General features: G+C 48.3%; 1 protein-coding gene across 2 annotated transcripts; it reads left to right on the top strand.

Moving 5' to 3' along the window:
• Window positions 1-1,190: 1,190 nt before the first annotated feature.
• On the top strand, window positions 1,191-16,007 carry LOC126939547 (intercellular adhesion molecule 5-like). 2 transcript variants are annotated; one of them, XM_050764959.1, is made up of 8 exons: window positions 1,191-1,362; window positions 7,390-7,465; window positions 9,416-9,694; window positions 11,550-11,870; window positions 12,120-12,398; window positions 12,936-13,205; window positions 14,463-14,705; window positions 14,902-16,007. In XM_050764959.1, the coding sequence occupies exons 2-8, from the start codon at window positions 7,411-7,413 to the stop codon at window positions 15,123-15,125; spliced, it is 1,671 nt and encodes a 556-aa protein (XP_050620916.1). In that variant the 5' UTR covers window positions 1,191-1,362; window positions 7,390-7,410; the 3' UTR covers window positions 15,126-16,007. The 2 variants fall into 2 exon arrangements, with proteins under 2 accessions (XP_050620916.1, XP_050620915.1); XM_050764958.1 differs by lacking the exon at window positions 1,191-1,362 and having other exon boundaries at window positions 7,118-7,465.
• The last annotated feature ends 781 nt before the right edge of the window (window positions 16,008-16,788 follow it).

Genomic DNA, 16,788 nt, shown 5'->3' with positions numbered 1-16,788 from the left:
ATAATAATAATAACCCAAATCCTCACATTTCACTGCACCAAGAAACTCGGCCCATGGCTGGCAGTCAGGCCAAGGATTGAGGGAGAGCCAGAGGTCCAACAGGAAACCAGATGGGAACAGCTCAATGCGGTGTCAGGGTGAACGCTTGAGAACTGACCTCCAGAGGCTTCCCTCCAGGAAGACGTTTGGCATTGAAGCTGAGGAAGGGGGTCCCTGGCAGAGATGCAGCGGAGGGCTATTTCCTCCCTTACCCCATTTTTGCCACTGGACCCACAGCTCCCGGCGCGGGTGAGAGGGGGCGCAGGCACATCGGGCGGCAAGCAAGAAAGGGACGCTGGGGGCTCAAGTGTGTTATTTGTAAGTGAGGAAGTGGAGGGAAGGTATGGAAACGCGGAAGGGTGAGCAAAAAAGAAAAGAAAAGAAAAAAAATAAAAATAAAGGCTGGGCGCGGTGGCTCATGCGGTAATCCCAGAACTTTGTAAGGGCGGATCACCTGAAGTCAGGAGTTCGAGACCAGCCTGGCCAACATGGTAAAACTCCGTCTCTACTAAAAATACAAAATTAGCCGGGCGTAGTGGCGGGCGCCTGTAGTCTACTCAGGAGGCTGAGGCAGGAGTAATCGCTTGAACCCGGGAGGCGGAGGTTGCAGTGGGCTGAGATCGCGCCACTGCACGCCAGCCTGGCGACAGAGCGAGACTTCGTCTCAAAACAAAAAACAAGCCTTTTTGCAAATTATCCATTGTCAAAACTCTGCCAAACACATCTCCCAGCCTGCCAGGGCGCAGCCAGCAGAGGCCCCAAGCTCTGCCAAGCGAGCCAGGATGTCCAAGGCGGGAACGTGGCTTCGCGCGCAACTCTCTGAGGCGCCGGCCGGCTCACGTGTCCGGGCCGCACCACGAAAACAACAGCCACAGGGGAGGACAACCTCTTGTTTTCCTCTTACAACAGCGCTTTGCCGCAACGATCCCTTTCCTTTTGTTTCCATATTGCGTTATTCATAAGTAGTTATGCGGCGCCAAACACGCGCTTTCTGCCCTACAGAATTCAGCCTTCCCCACCCTCATCTTCCCCACGCTCCCCTCCCGTCGTTGTAGCTACCTGCCCGTCCTTCTCATCTCAGCCAACCCTGCTGAGCTTTCGCATGGACGTCAGGAGTTCCTAGGCAGATCAGGAAAATCCGCTCTCCGGCCGCACCCTCGCGCGCCCCCGCCTGGCTGTGCAGACCAAACGGTCTGAGAGCTTGGCTGGCGCCTGATAGCGGAGTGGGCGAGGCTGAGGAGCGGAGGCCTAGGAGCGGAGGCCGAAGCCGTGAGGAGCTGCCCAGCGACGGTGAGGGGCGTGCGAGCGATCAGCCGCGACTCGGTGAGGATTTCGGTCATGTTTTCCTTGGCTGTCGCCGGAAGCCCAGAGGAGCCGGGTGGAAGTGCTTTTTGAACGGGTTCTCACGTGTGTTAGGGATCGTCCGCCAGGAAGAGCCTTGGTGACCACGAGGTGTCCTCGCCCCTCTCCCCGCTGGACCCGAGACCCCTTCCCAGCAAGATCTGGCCTGGTGCCCGGTATCCACGCGGGGGGCAGCGGCCCTCACACAAGGATTGGTACCCGTCTATCTAGTGCGTTCGTGCATTCACTTGTTCCTTTATGGTCGTTGAACGCCAGTAACGTTCCAGGTGCTTGGGATCCATAAGCGAGTAAAACCAAGGGCCCTGCCTTCCTAGTACTTACAGTCCAGGGGAGATAGAGCCCCTGATTTCAGGCCTCATCGGTCGGGTGTTAGAAGGCGATGGTGCTGCGGAAGGGAAAGTGGTAGGCGTGCAGGGGGCACTGCGGTGGGGGGCGTGGGCAGGGAGGGCTGGGAAGCCCGTGGTCAACTCAGGCCGCATGGCAGAGATACTGAACTGGATAGAGGAGTGTTTAGGGAGGAGGAAAAGAATTCTAGGCAGATGGAGGAGAGAGTGCAAAGGCCCAGTGTGACTTACGTTTATAAGAAACAGCGGCTGGGCAGGGTAGCTCACACCTGTAATGCCAGCACTTTGGGAGGCCAAGGTGGGCAGATCACTTGAGGTCAGGAGTTCCAGACCAAGCTGGCCAACATGGTGAAACCCCATCTCTACCAAAAATACAAAAATTAGCCGGGCGAGGTAGTGCGCGCCTGTAATCCCAACTACTTGGGAGGCTGAGGTAGGAGAATCGCCGGAACCCAGGAAGTGGAAGTTGCGGTGAGCGGAGTCGGGCCATTTCACTCCAGTCTGGTCAACAAGAGCGAAACTCCGTCTCAAAAAAAAAAAAGAAAGAAAGAAAGAAAGAAAGAAAAGACAAATCAGCAAGAAACCCTTGAATATGAATGGAAGGCAAGAAAGAAAAAGAAAGAAGGAGGAAGGGAAGGAAGGAAGGAGGGAGGGAGGGAAAGGAAGGAGACAGGGAGAGAAGGAGAGAGGGAAAGGAAGGAGGCAGGGAGGGAAGGAGGGAAGGAAAGGAAGAAAGAAGGAAGGAAGGAAAGACAGCAAGAAACCATTGACTATGAATGGAAGGCGAGAATCCCAAACTTGGAGGCAAAGTTTAGTTCACATCCTGCAGCCAGAGCAATTCAACAGCATGCGTCCCCACCCTCCCCTCACTGCCTACCCCTCTCCTGCAACAGACCTCCCAGTGGCTGGAGTGCAGGACAAAACTTTCAGACAGTTTAACCCTTTTTTTTTTTTTTTTTGAGATAGAGTGCAATGGCGCAATCTTGGCTCACTTCTACCTCTACCTCCCAGGTTCAAACAATTCTCCTGCTTCAGCCTCCTGAATAGTTGGGATTACAGATGCCCACCACCACATCCAGCTAATTTTTGTATTTTTAGTAGAAACAGGGTTTCACCATGTTGTCCAGGCTGGTCTTGAACTCCTGACTTCGGGTGATCCACCCGCCTCTGCCTCCTGAAGTGCTGGGATTACAGGTGTGAGTTACTGCGCCCGGCCTCAGTTTAAACCTCTAATTTGGGATATAATCCACAGAATAAGCAAAAGGAATTCTAAAAGAAATTAAAAATAATTTCTCCTTGGGGTTACCGCTTTCTTTCTCCTTAGCAAGATAAATACAGAATCTTGTGTTTCAGAACCTGCTACGTGAAAACAAGGATGCAAGATTGGAGCTGTGGGGATAGTGCAGTGAGGGCAGGGCATGAAACAACAAAGAACAAAGTACATGTCTGTCTATAGGTATGGAAACAAAAACTTGCCCAGGACGGTTTTCTTAAGACTCTTTGTGGGCATAGAGATAGTACTAGTAGCAACTACAAAGAAAAATCGATTAGCTTGGCTTATAGTAATGAGCAATAGGAAGTTGTTTTTTTTTTTCGTTTTTTGTTTTTTTTTACTAAGACTCTAAGAGCAGAGCATAGTCTATGACATAAATAGACAGCAGTGAGGCCAGGCGCAGTGGGTCACGCCCATCATCCCAGCACTTTGGGAGGCTGAGGCGGGCAGATCATGAGGTCAGGAAATCGAGACAATCCTGGCTAACACAGGGAAACCCCATCTCTCTAAAAATACAAAAAATTAGCCAGGCCAGGTGGCACATGCCTGTAGTCCCAGCTCCTCAGGAGGCTGGGGCAGGAGAATTGCTTGAACCAGGGAGGTGGAGGTTGCAGTGAGCCGAGATTGCACCACTGCACTCCAGTCTGGGCAACAGAGCGAGACTCTGTCTCAAAAAAAAAAAAAAAAAAAAAAAAAAAAAAAAAAAAAATTGACAGCAGTGCTAGGCTATGCAGAAGAAGGTAACATCAGGTCAGGTGCAGTGGCTCACACCTGTAATCCCAGCACTTTGGAATGCCTAGATGGGAGGATTGCTTGAACCCAGGAGTCTGAGGCTGCAGTGAGCTATGATCACACCACTGCACTTCAGGCTGGGTGACTGAGTGAGACCCCATTTCAGAAAAACAAACAAACAAACAAACAAACAAAAAAGGCCAGGTGTGGTGGCTCATGCCTGTAATCTGAGCACTTTGGGAAGCCAAGACAGATGGACAGATCACGAAGTCTGGAGATCGATCGAAACCACCTTGGCGAATACGGTGAAACCCTGTCTCTACTAAAAATACAAAAAAATTAGCCGGGCGTGCTGGCGGGTGCCTGTAGTCTCAGCTACTCAGGAGACTGAGGCAGGAGAATGGCGTGAACCCAGGAGGCGGAGCTCGCAGTAAGCGGAAATCGTGCCACTGCATTCCAGCCTGAGCGACAGAGCGAGACTCCATCTCAAAGAAAAAAAGAAGGTAACATCAGCAAGCTACAGAGGGATGAGTAAAACAGAAGGAGTTCTTGGATTAATCTCTAAGGGGAATTATTTGTGACACTGTGGCCCCATCAAAGCACAAATAATCTGGATTCATGTTATAGACTTAAACATCACAAGATCTACACATTGGAGAGTGTAATTGCTGGATCAGTTCTAACTGGTTCTACCCCGCTGATAGTGGGGTATCAAGTTATTTTACAGGCCCAGAGCCAAGAAGTTGCAAGTCATACAGTCAGAGCATGTGCAGAAAGGGAGACATTGATCTCAAATAACCCTGGAACTAAAGTCTTGCCCTTCGGCAGAACCAAAAGATTGGGATGTGGCTGGAACTCGAGCACAGGAACACTTTTGAAACAAAAGCAACGGGTCCAAGCCCAGGAATGTCTGGGTATAAGACCCTTTACCATATCTTACCATAAATGGTACTGTTTGAAGTCCTTCAGATCAAAATCTGTCCTTCCAGTACTTCCACCTATACTTGTGTCCTCCCTCACACTTAAAATTTGTTCCAGTCTCCAGATTGAAGAGACATTTGAGCCTGTCTTCTCGCTCAGCCACCTTGAAATAGACTTTTATCTCTACAAAAATCTGGTGCTTCAGTGTTTGGCTTTACGTTGCACGTGAACAGATAGACCTGGTTTGGTTCAGTAACAAGGAGGAGAGCTTGCTTTATTTATTTATTTATTTACTTATTTATTTATTTATGGCAAGGTCTTGCTCTGTTGCCCAGACTGGAGTACAGTGGTATGGTCACGGCTCACAGAAGCCTCAAACTGGCTCAAGTGATCCTCCCACCTCAGCATCCCAGGTAGCTAGGACTACAGGTGAGCATAATCACACCTGGCTAATTTTTAATTTTTTTTGTAGAGACGGGGTCTTGCTATGTTGCCTAGGTTGGTCTCAAACCCGTGGGCTCAAGCAATCCTCCCACCTTGGTGTCCTAGAATCCTGGGATCATAGGCATGAGTCACTGCTCCCAGCTTGATTTTTCTTATATGGCTTAAAAGCCAGTTCTAAATTACTTTCAGGCTGGGCGTGGTGGCTTATGCCTGTAATCCCAGCACCTTGGGAGGCTTAGGTGTGAGGATCACTGGAGGCCAGGAGTTCAGGATTAGCCTGGGCACAACATAGTGAGACCCCTGTCTCTACAAAAACAGTTAGTAAAAACATCGTCTGAGTGTGGTGGTATGTGCCTGTAGTCCCTGGTACTCAAGAGACTGAGGTGGGAGGATTGCTTGAGCCCAGGAATTTGAGGCTGCAGCGAGCTGTGATCACACCACTGCACTTCAGCCTGGGCAACAAAGCAAGACCCTGTCTCAATATATAAATAAATAATTTCAAAAAAGGTTTTGAATAATTGTGTCATCACTGGAATAAGATGATAGCATTCCAAAGTGGTTATTTTGAAGGGTAACCTTCACTTGGGAGTACAAATTTTCATACACCTGTTATCCCTGTATTTAAAAAAAAAAAAAAAGCAGAAAAAACTCTCAGACCAGCATAGAAGTGGAGTTAGACCTGTTCCAAACCCACTGTATGAAAATTCAATACAAAATTGGAGGGGCCGGGCGCGGTGGCTCAAGCCTGTAATCCCAGCACTTTGGGAGGCCGAGACGGGCGGATCACGAGGTCAGGAGATCGAGACCATCCTGGCTAACACGGTGAAACCCTGTCTCTACTAAAAAAAATACAAAAAACTAGCCGGGCGAGGTGGCAGGCGCCTGTAGTCCCAGCTACTCGGGAGGCTGACGCAGGAGAATGGCGTAAACCCGGGAGGCGTAGCTTGCAGTGAGCTGAGATCCGGCCACTGCACTCCAGCCTGGGCGACAGAGCGAGACTCCGTCTCAAAAAAAAAAAAAAAAAAATTGGAGGGTAGTCCTTCATTGTAGTCCACAATATCATAGGCTCTGTGCTAGGTGCTGGAGATACAAGATAAGTACATTACAGCCTCTTATCCTCAAGGAATTTCTAGTATAGTGATGATTACATCACTGAAATAATTCACCAAAGTGAACATTAGTTCACTTTGCAACTTCAGAAATCTTGTTTGGCATAAAGTGAGATAGAGATCATGTATAACAAATAAGGGACTGTGAAGTGCGATAAGGCTAGTCAAGAAGCCTTTCTTAGAAGAAATTAGCTTGAATGAGTTTTTGTTTTATTTTTTTGAGAAGGAGGCTTGCTCTGTCACCCAGGCTGGAGTGCAGTGGCATGATCTCGGCTCACCGCAACCTCTGCCTCCTGGGTTCAAGTGATTCTCCTGCCTCAGCCTCCTGAGTAGCTGGGATTATAGGCACTTGCCACCACGCCCAACTAATTTTGTATTTTTTCAGTAGAGACGGATTTCTCCATGTTGGCCAGGCTGGTCTGGAACTCCTGACCTCAGGTGATCCACCCGCCTCGGCCTCTCAAAGTGTTGGGATTATAGGTGTAAGCCATTGTGCCCAGCCTAAACTCAGTTTTTCATGTTTTCATGCCAGCACCCTTCTATTGACTCAGTCTAATAGATGGAGGCAAACTAGTAAAAAGATAAGTAGAATACAACTTACACAGGAGTCTCGATAATATTGCCTCATCTTTTTTCATATTTTCCCCCGTGTTTTTGCTATGCACATAAGCCAAACTGAAATAAATAGATTTAATATAGGACATTCTTTTTTTTTTTTTGAGATGGAATCTCACTCTGTCGCCCAGGCTGGAGTACAGTGACACAACCTCAGCTCACTGCAAGCTCCGCCTCCTGGGTTCATGCCATTCTCCTGCCTCAGCCTCCCGAGTAGCTGGGACTACAGGCTCCCACCAACATACCGGGCTATTTTTTTGTATTTTTAGTAGAGACAGGGTTTCACCGTGTTAGCCAGGATGATCTCGATCTCCTGACCTCATGATCTTCCTGCCTCAGCCTCCCAAAGTGTTGGGATTACAGGCGTGAGCCACCACGCCAAGCCCAAGACATTCTTTTAGTACACCTTCACTGCTGATGTTTTTGCTGTAATTTTTCTAGACTAGTGAGATTTCAGGAAAGGGACTGACTCTTAATATCAAAGAAATAATTTTCCTTATATATGTATTTTTGGTCACTTTCTCCAGCATTGCTGTCTTTTTCTCTCCAGCCTTTGGCCATTCTCATCAGGATGAAAATGCTTCTGTTTGTTGTCTGGGCCCTGCTGGCCTTGATCCTTTGCCCAGGTGAGGCTATTTGGGAAAGCATTTTAAACCAGTATGTGCCAGGACACAGGTAGCTGGTCAGTGAGGAAGGAGGTGGGGAGTCCTAAGTGGGGTGACACTTCAGTGTTCGTTCATCTGGACCCGGGGGAAATATTCCTATCTCTTGGATCACTAGGATACAGAATCCTTAGGGTCTCTGGCTTGTAACTGGGATAACCCAAGTTAATAGACTATCAGAGAGGACTCTCCCTAGGAAACATGCCTTCTCTGCTTGGTTCCTTACTGCCCCAGGACTGCCCTGTATTTCTCCTCTTGAGAATGTTTTTACTTCTTTGTTGCCACCATTTGTGTCATGATGAACTATAATAGGTTCTTGGTAGGACAGGACCCATAGCTCAGGTACAAAAAGTGAGTTCTCCTGATGACAGGAAAGGAACAGGGGCCTTAGCAGGTAACACTGCTACAAGAGCTGTGTATTCCCAGAGGGGACTGGTATTGGGAGGTGAAGTAGATGGTAGACATGGACTAGCTAAAAGGGACCTGTAGAGAAGCCTTCAGGACTTCCTGAAGTCTCTGTGCCCTTTACTTACATCAGGCATCTAAAATCCATCTGAGGCCAGGCGCGGTGGCTTGGCCGGGCACAGTGGCTCATGCCTGTAATCCCAGCACTTTGGGAGGCTGAGGCTGGCGGATCACCTGAGGTCAGGAGACCAGCCTGGCCAACATGGTGAAACCCCATCTCTACTAAAAATACAAAATTAGCTGGGCATGGTGGCACGTGCCTGTAATCCCAGCTACTTGGGAGGCTGAGGCAGGAGAATCGCTCGAACGTGGGAGGCGGAGGTTGCAGTGAGCTGAGATTGCGCCATTGCACTCCAGCCTGGGCAAAAAGAGTGAAACTCTGTCTCAAAAATAAAATAAAATAAAATAAAAATGTATCTGACATCTCCCACTGCATCAGAGAAGATTTCTAGAACAGACAAAATTTGTAGGCATCCAAAACATCTGTTCTCTCAGCACCAAATCAAAACGGAATGGTCTCACTCTGAGAAGAGGCATAAAGAAAAGGCATGGGAAATGAGTGACCCGGGAGTCACCTGCAGACCAATGGGTCTGAGAATTTGGTGTGCATAAGGGTCCCCGGCAGGCTTGTTATCCCCTAGCATATTTTCAGTTCCCACCTTCACAGGTTTGAAACCATGCACTCTGAGATGGAGTTGGAATCTGCAGTTTACAAGCATTCAGGGTGATTCTGGCGAAGGGAATCCTTAGCCATAATTTGAGGGAGACACTGCTTTGAGGGATAAGTAATGAAGTTCGAATCCTGTGAGGGTCCGCAGCAGCCTATCCTGGGACGCTTTCAAGAATTCTGAAAGTTTAGGAAGATGTTGGTTTCCTGGGCATAATTTTTTTAGCAACTCCATAATTTCCATGGTGATATTAATAGAGAATTCAAGTTCTCGAGAAAGAAGATAGGTGGAGGGAATAGTGGAGGAATCAGAGCTAACTTGTTAATTACAGGTTTGTTTGTTTGTTTTTGTTTCTGAGGTGGAGTTTCGCTCTTGTTGCCCAGGCTGGAGTGCAATGGCACAATCTCAGCTCACTGCAACGTCTGCCTCCCAGGTTCAGGCAATTCTCCTGCCTCAGCTTCCCAAGTAGCTGGAATTACAGGCACACATCACCACGCCCGGCTAATTTTGTGTTTTTAATAGAGATGGGGTTTCTCCATGTTGGTCAGGCTGGTCTCGAACTTCTGACCTCAGGTGATCCACCCACCTTGGCCTCCCAAACTGCTGGGATTACAGGTGCGAGCCACCGTGCCCAGCCAATTACAGGTCTTTTGTCCTGTCTGGTCCTCTGAACCTTTTTGTTCAGGGCAGATTTCCTGTTCTCTAACCTAGAACTAGATAGAATAGGTTCTGTATTTTGTTTGGGTCTCGTGGTCCTCACCAGAGTCATTGGCATATGTAGTTCATATTTCAGGGGTCGCAGAAGAGTCGTTTGAGGTTTCTGTTTGGCCAAATCAGGCCCTGGTGGAGTTTGGACAGTCCCTAGTGGTCAACTGCAGCACTACTTGCCCAGACCCAGGACCCAGTGGAATTGAGACCTTCTTAAAGAAAACTCAGGTGGGCAAAGGGCCTCAGTGGAAAGAGTTTCTTCTGGAGGATGTAACAGAGAATTCCATCCTGCAGTGCTTCTTCTCTTGTGCAGGGATTCAAAAGGACACAAGCCTTGGCATCACTGTGTATCGTGAGTAGGGCTAAGGGCTGGGGGCAGGGGGATGGAAAGGAGGAATGGGGAAACATGAACATGTCTTATTTAGGGAAGGACGGGACAAATGTTTCTAATTAGGGGAGATAATTAAGGCCCTTAATAAAGATTTCTGTCATACTGTAAGGATTCTAGATCCAATCACCTTTATTATTATTATTATTTTTGAGACGGAATCTTGCTCTATCGCTCAGGCTGGAGTGCAGTGGTGTGATCCCAGCTTACTGCAGCCTCCACCTCGTGGATTCAAGCAATTCTCCTGCCTCAGCCTCCCCAGTAGCTGGGACTACAGGCACCCACCACCATGCCTGGCTAATTTTTGTATTTTTTTAGTAGAGACGGGCTGGTCTTGAACTCCTGACCTCAAGTGATCTATCTGCCTCAGCCTCCCAAAGTCCTGGGATTACAGTCGTGAGCCACCTCAAGTTCAGCAAGTAGAAGTGAGCCTGGCCCACTTCTACTTCCCTTTGATGTAGGCTTTCTTCTGAGTTTTAAATTAGGAGCAGACCATAGAGAGCATCCAGACATCTGTGCTTGAAAATATCTTCAATATAGGAAGCATATGCTAATAATGTTTATGGTTAAATTACCAAAAAGTATAAGATTAGGCTGGGCACAGTAGCTCGTGCTTTAATCCCAGCACTTTGGGAGGCCAAGGCAAGAGGATCACTTGAGGCCAGGTGTTTGAGACCAGCTTGGGAAACATAGTGAGACCTCTGTCTCTACAAAAAAAGTTTTCAAAGTTAACCAGGCATAGTGGTATGCACCTGTAGTCCCAGCTACTTGGGAGGCTAAGGTGGAAGGATCCTCGGAGCCTAGAAGTTCAAGCCTGCAGTGATCTATGATCACACCACTGCACTTCAGCCTGGGCAACAGAGTGGGATCCCATCTCTTAAAAAAAAAAGTATAAAATTAATGCTGAATTGTTTCCTACAAGCTATTGGAATAAACAGAGATTGGAGAGAGAAGGGTCTTTGTGAACTGGGGCAGCCTGAGAAGGCTCCATGGTGGAGGAGGCTCCTGACTGCCCTCCCCCAGGATGGTTAGGGTTTGAATTGAAGGGGACAGGTAAGGAAGACCTTTCAGGTAGGCAAATAACATGGGCAAAGATATGGCCATGAAAGCAAGTATGGTCTCTGTGGGGTCAGAACTTGGTTAACTATAGTTTAGTTTGTTTGTTTTGAGATGGAATCTTGCTCTGTTGCCCCGGCTGGAGTGCAGTAGTGCAACCTTGGCTCACTGCAACCTCTGCCTCCCGGGTTCAAGCAATTCTCTGCCTCAGCCTCCTGAGTAGCTGGGATTACAGGCACCTGCCACCACGCCTGGCTAATTTTTGTACTTTTAGTAGAGACAGGGTTTCACCATCTTGGCCAGGCTGGTCTGGAACTCCTGATCTCAAGTGATCTGCTCGTCTTGGCCTCCCAAAGCGCTGGGATTACAGGCGTGAGCCACCGCACCTGGCCTGCTAGAGTATATATTTTGTGTGATGCTAAGGAGCCCCCGGAAGCTGCTCTTGCCTCTGAAGCCCCTCTGGTAAAAGATCAGTGCTTTCCAGAATGGCAGCAACAGTCAAAGCAAGGGCCCCTCCCTCAGCAGTCACTCTTCTTGGCTATGGCCTTAGCCACTTTTGATGGGAAGAACAAGAGCCAGAAGACTAACTCGCCCCATCTAGGGCAGGGATGGCAGAAAGCTGACATTCCGACATTGCTGATCAGATGGTTTAAGGTGACAGTCACCTTCTGTGATTTGTATCACTTCATCTTCCTGTCCTATGCCGTTTCTTTCTGGAGAGGAGGATGGCATGCTCATCAAGCCCTGCTTTTTTGTCTTAAAGAGCCACCAGAGCAAGTGATCCTGGAGCTGCAGCCTGCCTGGGTGGCCGTGGATGAAGCCTTCACAGTGAAGTGTCATGTGCCCAGTGTAGCACCCTTGGAGAGCCTCACCCTTGCCCTTCTCCAGGGTAACCAAGAACTGCATAGAAAGAACTTTATGAGCTTGGCTGTGGCCTCCCAAAGAGCTGAGGTCATCATCAGTGTCAGAGCCCAAAGGGAGAATGACAGGTGCAATTTTTCCTGCCGTGCAGAATTGGATTTGAGTTTGCAAGGTGGGAGCCTCTTTCAAGGCAGCTCACCCATCAAAATACTCCGGATCTTTGGTGAGTCAGAACTCAAGTGCAGGAGGAATCCTGGGGCTCATCTTGCCTTGGCCTTTGGGACTAAGTTCTCATGGGGTTTAGGGTGAGGGTGTGAGAGTAACTGAGCTCCACCTTTGCTTGGGCTTTAAGCTCACCCTGGGGAAGAGAGACATTTTAACCCCACTTCCTTCCCACCTTGCAGGGTCCTGCATGACGTATGATTTCTCATGACTTTTCTCCTTTCTCTTCTTGTCCTCATTTTTTTGGCAGAATTCTCTCAGACTCCCCATATCTGGGTCTCTTCCCTTTTGGAGGTTGGGATGGCAGAGACTGTGAGCTGCGAGGTGGCTAGGGTGTTTCCAGCCAAAGAAGTTATATTCCACATGTTCCTGGAAGACCAAGAGCTGAGCTCCTTCCTTTCCTGGGAGGGGGACACAGCATGGGCCAATGCTACCTTTCGGGCCATGGAGGCTGGTGATCAGGAACTGTCTTGCCTTGCATCTCTGGGTCCAATGGAACAGAAAACAAGAAAGCTAGTGCATAGCTACAGTAAGTGACCTGGCTCTTCCTTTTTCATACGGGTTCTCTGCAACTGAAAACACACAGTAATGGGTTAGTGATTTGGCTGTAGATATCCCTGCTGCCCTTTGCTGGGTACTCTCTCAAGTGAACATGAGTCTTCATCTTTCTCTGGTAAATGCAGGCAGATTGGGGACATGTATTGCTACAGTAGTTCTTTCCAGACTTCATCCCCAGTTTCCTTAGGCTATCCTGCTTACAGAGTGATTGTGGATGCCCCGAACTACTTTAGGAACATTTATTTGAGGTGAGGAGGAAAGCTGTAAGATGAAAAGACATCTTGCAGTCCTTGCAGCGAAGCATAACTAAATGTGTGCGTGCATAAGAGAAGCTCTCGGATCCCCAAACCACCTCATTCTTTCCTTCAGCTTTTACAGAAGAAGCAATGGTATCCAAAGTCTTTCCCCTGTTGTCTGCCTTCCCAAGGGCTTTTGCCAGCAGCAAGAGTGCAGAAGTGTCTGCTAGTTTTGAGAAATGTATCTGGTTCTCCTTTTCCTTTCCTTACAGGCTTCCCTCCACCAATCCTGGAGCTGAAAGAATCATACCCATTGGCAGGGACCGACATTAATGTGACCTGCTCAGGGCATGTATTAACATCACCCAGCCCTACTCTTCGGCTTCAGGGAGCCCCAGACCTCCCTGCCCCTGGGGAGCCTGCCTGGCTTCTACTTACTGCCAGGGAGGAAGATGATGGCCGAAATTTCTCCTGCGAGGCCTCTTTGGAGGTGCAGGGTCAGTGGTTGATGAAAACCACTGTGATCCAGCTCCATGTCCTATGTGAGTAGGGGCGTGATCTTTCTTGTCAAAATAAGGATTATTATTTTCCCATTTCTAGAGAGCTTCAAAGGAAAGCGCTCCAAGCTTACCTTACTCCCGGGAGAGTGAGTGGGGAACCAGATGAGGGGAAATTGGGAACATAAAGGAAAGGGGTTAAAGTGATCAGGCAACGTTAGTTGAGGGCGATGGCCAAGGAGAACAAAGGAAGTGATAGTGGGAGTTTATGCTGAAAAGGGAAATATCCAAAAATTCCATCTACAAATTTCTATTTTGAAGAGTAGAGAAAATAGGCCGGGCGCAGTGGCTCACGCCTGTAATCCCAGCACTTTGGGAGGCCAAGGTGGGTGGATGGCTAGAGGTCAGGAGTTCCAGACCAGCCTGACCAACATGGTGAAACCCCATCTCTATGAAAAATACAAATATTAGCCGAGTGTGGTCGTGGGCACCTGTAATCCACTACTCAGGAGGCTGAGGCAGGAGAATCGCTTGAAACCTGGGAGGCGGAGGTTGTAGTAAGCTGAGATCACGCTACTGCACTATAGCCTGGGTGACAAAGCGAGACTTCGTCTCAAAAAAAAAAAAAAAAAAGAGAAAAGTAGAAAAATCCTCATCTCTTGAGTTCACCACTACCTAGCTCCTTACCCACTGAGAAGCAAAGATGGGAAGCAGGGGCACAGGGCCACCACGGACACAGCAGGGTTATCATTTAGTCTGAATCTTTTTTATAGAAACACCCTAGGTTTTGGCTGGGCGTGGTGGCTCACACCTGTAATCCCAACACTTTGGAAGGCCAAGGCTGGTGGATCACGAGGTCAAGAGTTAGAGACCATCCTGGCCAACATGGTGAAACCCCGTCTCTACTAAAAATACAAAAATTAGCTGGGCGTGGGGGCACTGCTTGTAGTCCCAGCTACTCGGGAGACTGAGGCAGGAGAATCGCTTGAACCCAGGAGGTGGAGGTTACAGTGAGCCGAGATCACACCACTGCACACACTCCAGCTTGGCGAGAGAGCCAGACTCCGTCTCAAAACAAACAAACAAACAAAAACACCCTAGGTTTCATCTGGGACTCCATGCCCATGGGGAAGATGGGAAAGAAGAGTTGCCTCAAAGTAGGGAGCTGCTAGTGCTCCCTTGGTAAGGAAAGCTGTTGGATGGAGGGGACCGCATTTGGGTGAGGAGAGGGAGCAGGGTGTGAAGGTAGTGAGGGAGTGTGGTGCACTGAACTCAGCTCTTTGGGAAACTCTGGTTTTGCAGACAAGCCACGGCTAGAGGAATCCAGTTGCCCTGGCAAACAGACCTGGCTGGAAGGGATGGAACACACGCTTGCCTGCGTCCCAAAGGGAAACCCAGCTCCAGCCTTGGTGTGTACCTGGAATGGGGTGGTCTTTGACCTTGAAGTGCCACAGAATGCAACCCAGAACCACACCGGAACCTACTGCTGCACAGCCACTAACGAGCTGGGCTCTGTCAGCAAAGACATTGCTGTCATTGTTCAAGGTAAACTTTGCTGCCCTGCTGCCAGGCCCAGGAGATGGGAAACTCCTTAGGGGTTTGGAATTCTTATCCAAGGATGAAAATAAAAAAGATTCTACTAGGTTGGGAAGAATGAGACTCAGAAGTGGGCCTGATGGGCTGGGGTGGGTGATCCTCGTACTATCAGACCTTCCTAACTCTGTCTTCTGTGCTTGGACAGGACTAGATGAAGGAATCAGCTCTGCCCTCTTTGTCATTATTACCGTTGCCCTTGGAGTGGGTGTCATCACCATAGCACTGTATTTGAGCTATCGGCCCTGCAAAGTGGACAGGAGGAAATTGCTCTATAGGCAGAAAGAGGAGGACAAAAAGGAGGAAAGCCAGCTTGCTGTTGAGGAAGAGAAAAGTACAACTCATATAATTGACAGCTATTTGATTGAATGAGACTTCTGCTATTGTGGTTTCCCAGGGAGGGAAGAAGGGATAGAGGAGAAAGGAAGTAACAGAATGGCAGGCTGCATTTCCCTTTGTGTTCTTCTGTCTGTAAAACAGTGTTTCAGGCCCCCATGTCCCATGTCCTGTTTGTCCAGTAGGTCCACAAACTCACCTTTCTCTCTCTCTCTCTCTCTCTCCCGCTTTTTTTTTTTTTTTTTTTTTTCTTTTTTCGAGATGGAGTCTCGCTCTTGTTACCTAGGCTGGAGTGCAATGATGCGATCTTGGCTCACTGCAACTTCAGCCTCCCGAGTTCAGGCGATTCTCCTGCCTCAGCCTCCCCAGGAGCTGGGATTACAGGTGCACACCACCACACCTGTCTGATTTTTGTATTTTTAGTAGAGATGGGGTTTCACCATGTTGGCCAGGCTGGTCTCAAACTCCTGACCTCAAGTGATCTGCCCACCTCGGCCTCCCAAAGTGCTGGGATTGCAGGTGTGAGCCACCGTGCCCAGCCACCTTTCTCTTTTGAGCTCACTCTAGTCATTAGGAATCTCAGTCTCAATGTTTGATTTGTAAGAAGGCCTCTTGTGCCTTGCCAGTTGCATCATCAGTCCACTCTTAGATCCAAAAAAAAAAAAAAAAAAAGAATCTGTCCTTTCCTCATTCTTGCCACTGCCCTTTTCTCTTAAACATCATACTAAATTCAGGCACATCTTAGAAATGCAACTTATGTTCCATGGTTTTCTGATTTCTAACTGGGAACTCAATTTGTAGTCCAGGGACAGGATTTTGAAGGGAGTAAGTATCAAATACGGGGCTAGGAGTCAGAGCTCTGTTCCCATCTCCACTTTTCCTTGCTCCCCTGACCTGGGCTTCTGGAGTGCCAGCTCCCAGAGACATCATTAAGGATCAGTGGCAAGCTTCAACTCAGTAGCCATCTGTTGTGGGTCTTGGGGGAGTATACAGATGGTAAGAAATTCTACTTTGGGCCGGACAAGCATCCTATCTAGCCCAGTGTTCTGTCTGTGAAGTAGAAGGTAGAGTTCTTCCATGGAATTGGCCTCATAGGTTAAGCACTCCAAACATCTCTGAATTCCTTTTGACAGAGAGATCAACTGTGAGTTCGCATTTGCCAGTTTTCTTTTTTTTACCCATATGGGTGTCTAGGTTCGAGCTCCAATGTTTACTCTCCCTTTTCATCTGTCTGCATATTTTCATCTGTCTGCAAACAATGTCCCTGAAGCTTCAAGAGAAATCCTCTTGTGAAAATGTTCATATGATTTTATGATTCAGCTTCCTTCCCTGTCCTTGGGGAAGAGTATATTCACCCTCGGAGAAGGCATGAGGAATCATAAAACCAGATCTTTTCTTCCAAATCAGTCAAGAAATGTTCACTGAAATGTTGCTATGGTAAAAATAAAGGTGATTTTATGATATTCAAATGCATTTCCCTTCCCTTCTGTGTCATTGCTGAAAGCTCTTATTATGTCAAATAGTTGCATTTTATAACTTTTTTTTTTTTTTTTTTTTACATGGAGTCACACTGTGTTGCCCATGCTAGAGTGCAGTGGCAGGATTTCGGCTCGCTTCAATCTCCACCCTCGGGTCAAGCAATTCTCTGCCTCAGCCTCCCAAGTAGCTGGGATTACAGGTGCCCACCACCATGCCCAGC

This window comes from Macaca thibetana, chromosome 16 (assembly GCF_024542745.1).
Source record: "Macaca thibetana thibetana isolate TM-01 chromosome 16, ASM2454274v1, whole genome shotgun sequence".
Taxonomy (NCBI): Eukaryota; Metazoa; Chordata; class Mammalia; order Primates; family Cercopithecidae; genus Macaca; species Macaca thibetana.
The sequence above is the reverse complement of the archived record's forward strand: the minus strand, read 5'-3'. Positions and strand labels throughout refer to the sequence as shown.